General features: G+C 40.3%; 2 protein-coding genes across 8 annotated transcripts in view; both read right to left on the bottom strand.

Moving 5' to 3' along the window:
- LOC104574800 (sucrase-isomaltase, intestinal) overlaps positions 1–4,963 on the bottom strand; it is a 57,793-nt gene extending 52,830 nt beyond the window's left edge. Inside the window, exons 1-4 of the mRNA XM_088533258.1 lie at positions 4,918–4,963; positions 1,557–1,791; positions 425–527; positions 179–324 (exon numbers count right to left, since the gene is read on the bottom strand). Of these exons, the coding sequence (XP_088389384.1) occupies positions 179–324; positions 425–527; positions 1,557–1,791; positions 4,918–4,963 (530 nt within the window). The remainder of the gene's footprint in view (positions 1–178; positions 325–424; positions 528–1,556; positions 1,792–4,917) is intronic.
- Positions 4,964–6,558: 1,595 nt separating this feature from the next.
- The window catches only part of KIF21A (kinesin family member 21A), a 79,185-nt gene continuing 71,433 nt past the window's right edge, over positions 6,559–14,310 (bottom strand). For all 7 annotated transcript variants that reach the window (XM_088533236.1, XM_088533229.1, XM_088533232.1 and 4 more), the window contains 4 exons: positions 13,897–14,014; positions 11,817–11,987; positions 8,923–9,122; positions 6,559–7,806 (listed from right to left, as the gene is read on the bottom strand). In XM_088533236.1, the coding sequence (XP_088389362.1) occupies positions 7,713–7,806; positions 8,923–9,122; positions 11,817–11,987; positions 13,897–14,014 (583 nt within the window). In that variant the 3' untranslated portion in view covers positions 6,559–7,712. The remainder of the gene's footprint in view (positions 7,807–8,922; positions 9,123–11,816; positions 11,988–13,896; positions 14,015–14,310) is intronic.

Here is a 14,310-nt window from a genome sequence, read left to right as displayed (position 1 = left end):
ATGAATGTTCTCTAGGTACAAGGCATAAATTTATGTATATGACATATCCAATTTATAGCTGGAAGGAAAAAAACGTTTTTCCTACGTTCCAGAGACCCACGCAAGAATGTATGAGAAATAGTGCTTCTCTCTTCATTCTTACTTTCTGCAAAAGAAGGTTAATAAATTTTGTACTCACAGCACTGTGCCAGTGCTTTTCCTCTTGATAGTGAAGTGAGAAGTAACATCATCAAACTCAACGTCGTATTTGGTGTCAGCAGCAGCAACAGAGGGGGATTCAATGTGGAGTGGAACTTCAAATCTCTCACTGTTAGGATCATATATCTAAACCAAGGCAAGGAGAGACCAAGGCGAGTTATTTTTTTGTTGTTGTTAGTTTATGCCATATAGCTTAAATGATTTTTTTTTTCTTTTGGATACTCACTTTAAACCTGAGTCTGTCACTTTTCTGGAACTCCACATCTATGACAACGGGAGAAATGTCATTTCCAAACAGCGACAACTTCTGGAGTTTGTTCAGTGTTACCCTGCGAGAGAAACACTTTTTAATGCCAATCACCACAGCTCCCAGAACATAAACACTACAAAATGGGGGAGGAAGCAACTTTTATTATGTATCAACTCCATAAAAAGTCCTTAGTTTGTCTAGAGGAGTAATCTCTGAATATAATCTTTCTTTTGCTAACATCAGCCTTGGCTCTGCTTGCTGAGATTCTAGCAGGCTGCTTTCTCTAGTAGAAGTTTCTGCAGAAACTTCTTTTGTAGCTGTGCTTACAGGTTGCCCAGTGAGATTTTGGAGTCTCCATCTTTGGAGATATCCAAAATCTGAACACAGTCCTGGGCAATCTACTCTAGATGACCCTACTTGAGCAGGAGTTTGGACTAGATGATCTCCAAAGGTCCTTTCCAACCAAGCCATACAGTCATATGGCGAGAAGGCCTGTACATCACAGCCTGGGAGCACAGTGCTAAGACTTGTACAACCATATGTTCATCCTCAAATCAACCCTCATGTAGATGGTGCTTCGGGTGTTCCAATCAAATCATTTGTGATTTTCATCATCTCTTATCTGTTGATCCTTCACCAGTAGAGATCACAGCACCCTACAAAGTAGAGAGTAGATTGTGGTAGCATTTATTTTGTCCAGGCTTAAAACCAAATTTAGATGTTTGGATCCAAGAGAGTCAGCTTAGGCTCCCCTTATAGTTAAGGAACAAAAAAGGTACTCCCAAGGAAGAAGTTTCCAAGCCTGTTGAAGGCACAGCTCTTAGGATGACGTTGAACCACCTTGTACAAGGACCTGTTCTTGTCACTGCTAACGGAATGTAACTAGCTCAAATGTATGTGCTAACTGTCCTAAGGGGAGACCTAAGGGTCCCACCTTCACAAGTTGGGCACAGGATGGTAAAATAATGCGTGGAGATTCTCCAACAAATTACTGTTAGGCCAAGAACAGGAATCCAGGCTGGTGCTGACCCAAGTTAATGAGTCCTGTGATGCCCCATCCCTGTCACTGTGTAAGAATGCAGTGTTGCAGGATGCCTGGCAGGTTTACCTCAAGCCTTTAGCTGTCTTTTCTGCATTCCCAGCTAGGGAATAGCCGTAGGGACTGTCTTCTGGGAAGAAGCACCAGGGGGCATTCGGCACCTCGGTGGAGCTCCAGATGCAGCCCCTTGCTTCGCATCCCTCCTGGGAGGCGCCGGGCTGCGGGTGGCAGTCGATGCGGCTCTTCACGGAGGTATCCTGCGAACCCTGCAGGTCTTCGCCCGAGCAAAGGCTCGGCCCTAGCGCTGAACCAGGAAATGAATAAAAACAGTCAAAGCACAGTGCAAACTTCTCAGAGGTGAGTAAAAAGCAATGCAAACTTCGGGGTTTTCCCATTTGGGAGCTGAAATACGTGATTCTTTCGATGGAGGTGACCTCAGAGTGACTGAAACAAGAGCATCTAGTTCCTTCTGCACACCACCCCCACAGAGAGGTCCTCCCGGCCCTGTGCCACGGCCCCAGGGTCCTGCTGGAGCAGGACTGACTAGAAATGCTCAAGGAAGGTTAAACAGGGAAATAATGAACCTGCTCCCGAGGCATGAGAACAGTTCTCCAGTCTAGCAGAAAGGGAGGTCTACTCTCGTAAGGGCTAAATGTACATGTACACACATGAATATGTGAAAGCAGCACATATTGAACATATATGCATCAACATATAATGATGATTACATATATATTTGTATTACTGCTTCATTTATATATTACATACAACATATGTTTGTTATTAGGTTTCTACTATAGGTGGGGTTGTGATTAAAAGGAAAATACTGATGGTAAAAGAAAAGCACAAATTAGTCATTCTCAGAATCATTCTGACGAAAACCTCTTGCATAAGGCACTAAATCTTTCCCTTTTCCAAGCTGCTGGTCTAGCCCTATTCCCCTGGGAGGAACAACCCACGGAAGTCAGGGGGATTGAACCGCTAGCTCCCTACTGTGATAACAAAATACTCTGTTATCAAATGCTGAAAAGAGAGCAGGCGTATGGCAGACAGCACACTTGTTTTGAAGGTAACTTGTGTCATTTTAGTCATTACGACAATATGCAGGGATTAAAGCTACTTGAAAAACAATTTCTTTTCTCTATAAAATGACTAATACCTCTGCTTTAAAAATTTTGGTGTGGACTATTGTGCACCTGAAAACTTGCAACAGGATTGCTCATGCAGCCCTTCTGCACACAGGGACATTTCCACATAGAGGTACACAAGCAATAATTTATATAATGAAAAGATATAGAACTGCAGATTCACTAGAAATGTATATGCACTGTATATGCACTAGAAATGTATAGGTATATATGTATATATATCTAGAAATGTATAGAAATGTATCCACTAGGCCAGCATTTACTGCCAAATAGAGGAGGGGAATGAAGTGAGAGCTTACTAGTGTTCAGCTTTATATTTTTAGAAAAATGTAAAACGTGTCTTCAGCCCTGGACATTCCCAGCGGTGCAGAGCCAGTGCTGAGCACCCAGGAGGGAAAGGCTCATGTCTGACATTGCCAGCAGTGCTGGGGTTTGCAGTATAACTAACTCATCACTGGCACACTGAGGGCCCTTTGTAACCTGCTAGAGGTAGGAACTGAGCACCTGAGTCCTGAGACCAACTTGGCTCCCACTTTAGTACTTCACGGTGGGGAGCCCTCCCTGCCAGGCTGGCCGCTTTCTGCCCAGCCTTCGTTAACTCTGTGTTTGGACACACAAAAGGACCTTGAATTCCGATCCTGTTTTTCATCCAAAGCATAAAAGGTGAGTAAGGAATGCAGCCATCCCACGGGAATCCCTACGTGGCTACTTTGTGGAGCAGAAATCAGGAAGGAATCGTCAACAGCCTGATTTAAACACTCTAGATTTTGGGATGGAAGTGCCCAGATTTTATGCCCCATCCCTGAAAAGGCTTGAGAGAAACACAGACTGCAAGTCCCATGGAAAGTGCTGTCAAGTCTTTGCATCACTGCACACCAAATATTCCTGGTTAATGAGGGAGGGATGAAAGGATTTCAAAGGCCTCCTTCAGTCCTCCAGTTTTTGAGGTCCTTGAGCAACTGCAAAGACTATAAAATCCTACACCAAGCACCCGTCAAACACACAGCACCTCTGCCCTCAGCAGCTTTGCGTGGTGGCGCCTTGCACGTCTAGATAGTGGCTTGGTGGGTGATATAAAAAATACAAGAACAGTCAAAACACAGTAAATCCTCCACATTTCACTTTAACCGATGCTTCTACTGGGACTATAATGAAGTGTAGGTTGTTTCCATCGCTGAAATCGGACAGTATGCTCGAACACGACTGAGCACATTAAGAGCAAAGTGCCATTCTGCACAGCCTAAGTTCACAGGAGACTTGTATCAACTTATTTGCGTAATTTAAAAAAAAACATAAAAATAAGGTTATATGGAAATTTTTCTGTCTCTGCAGGTGCCAAGGAAAATTTTTAATTTCACCTTTCATCAGTGTGAGCATAAATTTTCCATCAGACTTCGAAAACCAATACTTGAATCCAGGAGTTGGGCAAGGACTCATTCACCATTGGTTTCTAGGGTTACTTCTATTATGGTACAAATGGGATAGTGGCAAGTGGGAAGATGCTAGAACCCATTTCCCTTCCCTACTTATTAAAAACTATTATATTTTAAAGCCTCTAAATCATTTTCACTGCACTTATGGCCCAGTTCTTTGTAAACATACATGGGAAATGAAATGCAAATGAGCAGCTGAATTTAGCAATAGCTGTGGCTACTTGCTGCTTTTTCATGATAATTTCCATGGGAACAGAAGCTAAAGAGAGGTGTTTTGAATGATTTATGTGAAAAATTGTCCCTACTTACTTACTATAATTTTGTGAAATTAGGTTAGAAAATGCTGCAATAAGCCATAAACAAGGAATTAAAATATTACCGTTCTCCTTCCAGTTATATAGTATTTGCCTTCACATTTTGGGTTCATTTGCACATTTCGAAGAGATAGTCACTGCAGAGATTCTCCTTTGCTTTGCTTAGGCCCATTCTCCCTTCGTTACACTCCAGACTGAATCAACCCCTTTAAAATATCGCAGCAAATAAACTAGCAAAGGGCCTTCAGCAGCTGAATAGTGCTATCAACTTCAGCCTGTCTATTCTTGTGCTGAAGAGGTAAATATTGGGATACACTTTTAAAGAAGTTGGACCTGCTGCATTCCCATAGCCACCTGTCACCTCCCATGACTTAAAGACTCCCTTTTTCCTCCTTTTCCATGTACAATGTGGCAGATCTCACCCCTAACCATTTCTAATTCTAATTTCTAATTTAATTTCTAATTCTAATTTCTGTTACAAAGTTTATATCCTGTCTCTGAAGCCTACAACAAAGTAGAAATAATGTGTAATTACCTGCTAGTACAACAGCCAAGAAGCAGAGACTCTTGATTCTCCCCATGGTCAACTGCTGACTTCTGCACAACACATTCTCCCTTTTATACTGCCCAGAGGCACGATAAGCACTTGTTCAGGAGGGTAACATGAGACATTGCATTTTTTTTTCTGAAATTTCATATCTTTCATGAGATTAATTGTAGCACATGATCCTGCATGCATATACAGATGTATCTAAGCAGGTAAGACACAACCTAGTTTATTTACCACAAACTTTGACAAGTTGAATGCCTACTTCGACCAAATCTTTTTCCCAAGGCTATTCCTAGTCCCTTTAGAATTAAATTTTCAATGACCCTCTTCATTTTTTACATAAATATCTGAAGTGAATGAAAAAGTTTTTACCAGTGTTTACCTTTTTTTTTTTTTTGCATCTGATGTTTTGTCACAATGTAATATTATATTACGAATCAAGAGTTTGGAGAAAAACAGCGGAAGATTTTTCAATAAAGCACAAAATTGATATTGCAACCTTTACAAAATGACATTTTTCTTCCAATTATTAAATGAAAAGAACCATCAAAGTAAATCTGTGTGTTCTGTGGCAAGATTTGACTTAGATGGAATGTATTTCCAGAGGAAATATCTTTCTAGACAGACACTGCCTAACAGTTACATAGGGTGTCGAGCATGAAGTATATTTTTAAAATGAAATGTCTGTGTGTTTTTAAGCGTTACCAGAGAAGCACCTGCAACTTGGACTGTTTTCACACCAGCCCCTCACCATCTGGCCCGTTTGAAGAGCAGCCCGGCGGCCAGCGGCAGCTTCCAGGGTCCAGGAGGACTTGGGTTCTGCAGGGGAGAAGCACACCAGTCAGATGAGCCCTACATGTGCCCAGCACATGCTGACACACCCGGGCGTCCCGGGCCATGACCATCCCAGCCCCCCTGCTCAGGCTCCAAAGCCCTAGGCCACCGAGGCGCCAGCACCTCTGCAGCGAGGAGCCTTCAGCCACGGGACCAGGCTGAAGGGGCTCCCTCCACCAGACCCGCGTGGACTCCCACACAAACCTCGCTCGTTAACCTCTTTACTGAGAGTTTTTCCTCAAAGATGGGATGTGGTCCCCCAGATCTCTTGGGTATACCCTTCAAGTAGTCAGAAGGCAAGACAGATAAACAGCAGGGATGAAAATTAGTGTTGTACTCCCAACCTCCACAATATTCTTAGAAACAGGTATTGCTATTCATTTTTGCCTAAAGGTGGACTAAGTCAGTAACCACAAGTGACAAGCAGTGTGCATTTTCATCTCCTTTCAGACAGGACTGAGAAGGAAATAATTCCCTAAATGAACAAACGACACCAGAGCTTGTGTTTGCTCGAGAGACTGTAGGTGCTAATGTGATCTCTGAAGAACAGGGCCCAACTGCTTCATTTAAAGTTTGTACCGCATTCAGGAATCCTAGTAGGATTTCCTTATACTAAAATACTCTGAAAACACAAATAACAGGTGGATAGAACACTCAAATGGGACACCACAACCACCTCTGGGTTATTTTGCAAGCCATTCTATTGCATTATGGAAAATTGCATATTTTATATTTGAGGCCTTCGCAAGTAAAGGGATTTCTTTACAGGAAGAATGTTGAAAAAGGCAAAGATAAGTGGTTCACATTCACGTCTTTATTTGTCACCTATATAAGCTATAATTTACAGACTGATATTTTCTGCAAAAAAACCTCAACATTCAAACACAGTTCTTAAACCTACACAAAATTTTTAAATCTGCAGAATTTACAAATTAATACTCAGAGCAGCTGGATAAATTATACATCCTCCCTCAATATCCCCACACTCTAAGAATTTTAAAAATTCATACAGGCACAAGATAAGATATTCTCTTTGTACAACCCTCTATTTACATCGCTTTTTCCCATACACGTGGTTCAGTTCTCATTGTAACTGCCAAGGTTTGCAAAACAGTGTTTTTAAAATACATTTAGCAGCATATAAAATTAGATAAAAAGGAAAGACATTTTGCTTAAAAAAAGAAAATGTGAGATGATAGAAACAAATCCATAAGAAAAATAGATTGAGATATATTTCTGTTATGACATTAAGAATACGTAGTCAGAGCAGAATGTAGGCAAAACACGAATAAAACGTACCACTTTATGAGCATTTTAGTTCTAGTCCTGAGCACAGAGCATACATAGCTGCACAACTTTGGTCAGCAAGGATTATATGGTAACATTAACACAAATCATATGGCGCTCACTGTTAGCAGGATACACTCATATCAGAATGATCTGCCACTAACAGGTTCCTCTCATCTTTTATTCACTTCACTTTCATAACAGCTAAGTGACCTTTTAGAAGTTTGAAACAAAGTCTGTCTTCATCAAAGGCTTATTAATGGGATACGATTATCCCATGTTACCCTAAAATGCAAAACAGCTCATCATACTTGTGAGTGAAATACAGCAGAGCACTTATTTAATATATTCCAGGATATAATTTTGAGACAGTCATTAGTGAAGACCAATTTCCAGTTAATTTAAATTGCAAGTGTTACATATGCACACAAAGTCAGCCATTATATATAGATATATATATGATCATTTAGACAGAAGCATATTACCAGGAGATTACTTTTTTCTCAAATACAGTACATGTTTTAAGGACAGCAGTTCTATCAGAGGAGTTCACTCTTATTTCTCAGCTCATTCCAGTCATCAGTGTTTGCCTAACGAGCATGCAGCAAACTACAGAGTGCACTGCAACTTCATCGCTATACCCACTTCTACCCATTATTTCAATTACTGGCAAGATCTTCACTTGCATCTCCAGTGTCCGAGCTCTGCCCATCCATTACATTTCGGGCTTTCCAGATCCTCACAGTCCGGTCACTGGAGAACAAAACAAGACAAGCAGAAAGAGAATTTAGTAATTAATTTAGGAGGGGAGTAGGTAGGGAGAAATAAAGTTTTTTAAAAAGCTCATGTGTTTTATTCAGAAAGGCATTATAAAGAAATGAGGAAACTTTAAAATCTAACATGTGTCAATGTTCTCTAACTTTATCAGAACACTGGCCTTCATAGCTCACCTTGAACCATGTTGGCAAGTCTTGAAGTTATATCCTACTCTGTTATTAATTTGTTTTTTTAAGTACAACAAATAACAACAGACTAAACTAGACTGACCCCAGAGAAGAGCTTCAACCCGATCACCAATTAGCAGACTACACGCAAGCAGCCAGTGTACTACAGTACAGCACTCTGAAGCACAAAAAGCACTTGCCTTAATGCTCCTGAGATTTTATTTTGGTACTAATAAAAAATAAATTTCACATTTATGTCTAAACTTATTAACAACTTCAAGCAAACCTGGGGGAGGCATAAACTTTAACATCTCTACGCATATCTGTGCATGCTTGCATATAAATATTGGCCAATAAACATGAAAATCTTGCAATTCCCTAGTGTGAAGTAGCCCTGCTTCAGTTCAGAAAGTCTTGCTTTAATTCAGAAAGCTTCAGTAATTAGCACCAGAATATAACATGACAACTTCCACAGTTCATGTGCTGCAACTAAACTACTAAGTGGGCTTTCTCAAAAATTATGTATTTTTCTTGGTCAAGTTTCCCGAGGCTTCAGGTAGTGAATGTGCCCAGTTTTACTAAGGAAGCAAATATAAATACTCAAATCAAATTTGATTCAAATATAAAAAGAGCTTGAAAATTTTCTGTTATAAGACAGCATATAAAAACAAAAAAAGTTATTCAAAAAAACCCCACAGATCAGCAGTCAGTATTTTTCTAGCAATAAATATCCCAAAGCTAGGGACTAGCTGGTAAAATTCACTCTGTCATGCTGAAGATTATAAGCATTTAGAGGCATGGACCAGGTCTGCCTATGTTTGCTGTGAAGTGCCTCATACAAACAAAGATCTCCTAAAGGAATGTGCAAGGGCAGACCTTTAGCAAGAGCTACAGAAAAGAAAGATTCACGGAGAAGAAAACTCACTCTGCTGCAGTGAATATGTGGCTGGAGTTGGTGCAGATTGCATTGATGGGGCTGTCGTGGCCCCTGAGCTCCCCAATGGGCGCGAAGGTCTCCACGTTCCAGAGCTTCACCAGGCCTCCCCTGCAGCCGCTGAGCAGCACCGGCGCGCCGGGCACCGGGCCCAGGGCGCAGACCCAGTCCTTGTGAGCATTGGGAACTTGCTGAAAAACAGAAGGCACGCGCGTCTGCCGAGGCCGCTACGGGCTCTACCGCAGCACGGGCAGAAACGCAAGGCAAGAAATCCTGAGGTCTAAGCCCAACTCCCACCCATGAGGCAACTTCTGCAAGTCAACCAGACTCTGTTTCCTCGCTAAATAGTACTGTGGAACAAGAATAAAATCCAATATGCCCAACTGTCAAGATATGAAATGGAAATGGTTAGACTTAGGAGAATGCGGCCTTTGCACATATTGTTTCTGCATATTTTTCCTGTCTGTCAGTTCTAAAACAAATATAAGAGAATAACTCAAAACACTGTTCAAAAATACCCACGGAAAGAGATATCCACCCTCTTTCTCTCTTCCCATTACACATTATAAACTGATTCTGTAATGTAGCACTTAAAAACACAGTAATTGTCTATTGTGATTGTATGCTGATACAACTGCATACTTTTCTTGTTGCCCTCCACATCCCCCATGGGATTCAGCTCCAGGTCAGCTCTGGCTTTCCTAGCTCTCTATATTCCTCCTGGCTCACACGACCCTGCTTCCACCTCCCGTTTGGTTCTTTTTTATGTCTGAGTTTAGTCGGCAGCTCCTTGTTCACCCATGCAGGCCCCCTGCCACTTTTCCTTTGGCTGCCTGCACACTGGGATGGATCGTTCTTGACCCTAGAGAAAATAATCCTTGAAAAAAATCAACCAGCTCTCCTGAACTCCTCTTCTTTCCAGGCCCATATCTCGTAAGATTCTCCCAAGTAGGGCCATGAAGAGGCCAAAGTCTATTCTCCTCAAGTCCAGGCTTGTGATCCTGCTATTTCTACTGTTCCCTTCTCTGAAGATGCTCCTTCAGTGCTCTTTCCTATTTATTTTCTATTTTCACAAAAGAATCCTCTATAAAAAGGATACTACTATTTTTTCCAGGTATTTGGACATTAAGCAAGATTGCAGCCAGTCCAAAACAGATATAGGCAGTGATAACTCCCTACTACTCAGTACGTGAGAAGCCACCTCTGGAATATCTGGGTCCAGCGTGGAGCTGCCCAGTACATGAGGGGTATTAATAAATTAGGATAAGTCTAGTCATCTCCAGCAAAACAGTTTGGGGCTTGGGGAACATGATGAACAAAGACCTGTCTAAAGGGAACTCAAGTTTCCTCAAGCTTGGAAAAGAAAAAGCTAAAAATACATCTAGTTGCTCTCTTTGACTACCTAAAAGATGTATTTTTGTTGTTTTTATGTTTTAAAAGCAGTATAACTTTATGAAAATGCCCTCATGCTTCCATCTCTTCAGTTTTGTTCTGTTTTGGTTTTTTTTGTGTGTGGTTTTTTTTTTTTTTTTTTTATAAAATAGTGTGTGTTGTACAAGGACAACATACAAAAGCACTGAGTAAACCAAAAGAACTATTTTTTTAAGGGATGAAGAAAACTGCTGTTATTTTTGATAGGATAACTTAGGTTGAAAGGGTTGAGTGGATGCCATATAGTCAAACCTGCTGCTCCAAACAAGGCCAACTTTCAAGTGAGGTCAGGCTGCTCAAGGCCTTGCTCAGCTGAGTTTGAAAATCTCCAAGGACACAGATTGCACAGCTGCTATTGCTAACAAACAGCTTCGCACATATCTCTAGGCTGTGAGATACGAGGGTAGGCGTCCCAGCTTGGCCAAGTAGATATTTTCTGCAAGAAGGTGAATTTCTGAATCCTTATTCTAACACGAAGCCTTAATAACAGTCTGAACACGAATGGGCAACAAACTGGACAGTTTTGAAGGGAGCTCTGTAAGTCTGCGTATTTGTGGATAAGCAGCTTGCCACACAGATGGTTCCACAGATGGCGATTAGTCCATTATTGTCTCATGTCCTGAAACTTTTATAGTCTATTTGTTCCTAGCACTCTACATATTAACTGCACACATAAGCCCTTCTCTTCCTTCCTCACAAATTATTGAATTATTAGTATCTAAGTCTTTGTGAAAACAGTAGCATCTTGCGTCGTTTGTTTTTCTGACTTCCATTTAGCACACAGCCCCGAATTTAATCATCTCTGTAACTCAGCAATCTCTCATAAAATCTTTAAAAAAAAAATTCTATGCCAAACATAAATTATTGATGATCCTCTAAGTTTTGCTGGATTTGAGCTGCTTTCTGCTTAAAAATTATAGCAGATTCATGTAGCTACAGAAATGTCTTTTAACAGCTAAGTATGTCTACACATTATTTTTATATGTGTTTTATACACTATATAATATATACATTACATAACAAGATGAATGAGACCTAAGAGGAAACTTTTCGGAGAAGAACTAAGGGGAAGGAAGTTTCCAAACTTTACTTCCAAGCTCTAAGCAAATGTTTTATAGCCCAAGTTAGACCATTATTTGTTAGTTCAATCCAAAATTCACAACCTTCTCAATGGTGAGAACAGTGACCAATGCTTCTAATCACAGAAGAGAAAAGTGCTGCCTTCATTATGAAGTGAAACAATTAAACTTACATACTCAGAGCTCTAATAATCTAATAATAATAAGAGAGTAATAATCACTTATTTATAAATATAATGAAAGATACTACTATATATTTATATTAAAAATATCAGCATCTAAGGGAATAGCCATTATCCCATCTTGAAGTTTTACACAGCCTCAAAACACTTTCTAAAACAAGGCCATGGTATCAGCCTCCTGATTTAAAATTACCTGGAGAAGGTCTTTTTGAGCCAAATCCCATTTCTTAATCCCATTGTCTCTGGAGCCACTGAAAAGATTGTCTCCCATTATAGCAAGTGCTTCAATGCCATCATAATGAGGAGGTTCAAAATTGTGTGTAGGACTTACACTTCCTAAAGCACCTTCAGTTACATCGAACATCTGAAGTAAATAAATAAATAAACAAATATTGAAATATATTAAACAAAATTATCTGCCCTCTAACCATCTTGAAGACATGCAGTGAGCAATTTAAGAGCAGAAACTTGGGAAGATCTCTGAAGTCTTATTACAGGAAAGGTCTGCTGTATTATGACATATATATATTATGCACACTGTGAAGCAATTATGAAAATCATAACATTATGAAATCCCCACCCTTTGTACAAGGAAGATCCTATCGACAATACATGGTAGGCTGGAGACACAAAGCTTGAGAATGAGTATGGGAGCATGGTTCATACTGGGAGAATAACAAAGCTGCAGGAAGGTATTAATATATTTATATATATATATATATATATATATATATATGTATATATGTATATATAAATATAAATATTTAATCTTGATATGAGGAAGAACTTCTTTCCTGTGAGGGTGACAGAGCCCTGGAACAGGCTGCCCAGAGAGGCTGTGGAGTCTCCTTCTCTGGAGACCTTCCAAACCCACCTGGATGCCGCCCTGTGCCACGTGCTCTGGGTGTCCCTGCTGGAGCAGGGGGGTTGGACTGGATAATCTCTAGAGGTCCCTTCCAACCTCAACCAATCTGTGAGTCTGTGATTTTTGGACAACCTATTTTGCAAGGCTTGCATACTACTACATGATGACACTTCTCTTTCCCCATTCTTGTACTCCATGAATGATGTCTTAAATAAGGCTATTTTAGCCTTATTTTTTTAGGGCACACTTATTTTTTTAGGGCAAACTTATTAGTTTAGGGCACATCTGGCCATCAGCTGCTTGCCCCTAGAGCACCCTAAGCCACTCCATTTCCTTTGGCAGAGCAGCAAGTCAGAATTCACCCAGTTAGACTAAACTGAGAACAAACAGATAAGCAAAAACTTCTTTTTCAACCACTACCTCTGTTTCACAAGCAAATGTCAGACTTCATCCCTTATTATTTGCTCTTCATTGACCTTTTAGAGTGAATAAGCTTGATGGTAAGACAGGGACATGTAAAAGAATACCTTAACTAAGTTAAAAGTATTTTTAAAACTACAGCATTCAGCTATCATTTATGAGTTCCACTAAAAAATATGTATATCCCAGCTCAGTAGAGAGCTAGTTTGCTGTGGCAGGGAAGGGCAGCATGCTGTGATGTGTGGGTGCACTAACCTTGCAGAGCACACACTATGCAGCACATACACACAGCTAAAAGTCCCTGCATCTTCCTGTGCTAGGGGTCAAGAACCCAGCAAACCTTCAGAGCCCATGGGTGCCCCTGGCAAGGGAGCACACAAGGACAGCAGAGCACAACAAATTAACTGCTGACTGTTGGCAGCCATGTTTTATGCTTTGAATATAGCAAAGAGCAACTAAAGTGGGTGCTAATGAATACACCCAATGTGGGCACCTTGCCTGAGGTGTACAGACCTTACTCTCCCTCCTAAGATCCAGCTCTTTACCCCAGGGAGCACACACAGTGTCCCTGAGGCTTGCACTCCAAAATGTGGGCACTGACTGACTTAAGTGATTTTGCTTGTGCCTCTGTCTGGCAATTCTTAAGAAACATTTTGCTCCCGAATGTTTTGGAAGAGTAGTAGTTATAAATCGTTCTCCAAGTCTTCATACACCTGATATTCACCTTAGCAGGGATTAAGAATGAGTTTAAGCAAAGACAATCATCTGATCTACATTAGTTTCTAAATTGCTCCATTGCAAGATGAAAAATACTACTAAAGTGATAAATGTAACAATAAGACTAAACACTGTTCATCATCTTTCACTGATGTAAGAACTTCCAACTTAGCTACCACATTTGTGATGTGGAGACATGAGAGTCCTCCTGAAGCCTGCATGCAGTGCTAGAATGAAAAGTGAAATAAATTGGCAAATTCTAATGGTTTACCTTTATATAATGATCCTTTGAGCCCGTGACAATAAGATCTTGCCCATTGGAAATTCGGTCCACAGTAAGGCACATAACAGGGCCCAGGTGACCAGTTAGTTTTCCCGTAGACTGAAATCTTCAAGAATAAGAGCATGAATAACTGAGGATTTTATTTTATTATTATTTTTCTATGAATTCAATACAGTCTATTGCAATTCCTGTCAGAATGGACCTTTTTTCCCCAAGTTTTCCTCCTCTCCTTTACATGCACTGTTTCTCACATCCACGTGTAAATGTTAAATCATTGTTAAATGTAAATAAAAACTTCTGCTTATGTAAAATCATAGTTTTTCTTTACTATAAAATCTAAAACTAAAGGCAATTAAAGCTCATCAAAGTATTCTCTGCATTTTGAACATATCTATTTGAATG

The sequence above is a fragment of the Tinamus guttatus genome, unplaced genomic scaffold (assembly GCF_059628265.1).
Source record: "Tinamus guttatus ecotype Peru unplaced genomic scaffold, ASM5962826v1 Tinamus_guttatus_pri_ptg000489l, whole genome shotgun sequence".
In the NCBI taxonomy this organism is placed as follows: Eukaryota; Metazoa; Chordata; class Aves; order Tinamiformes; family Tinamidae; genus Tinamus; species Tinamus guttatus.
Note: the sequence above shows the minus strand (reverse complement) of the source record. Positions and strands in the feature narration are given on the sequence as shown.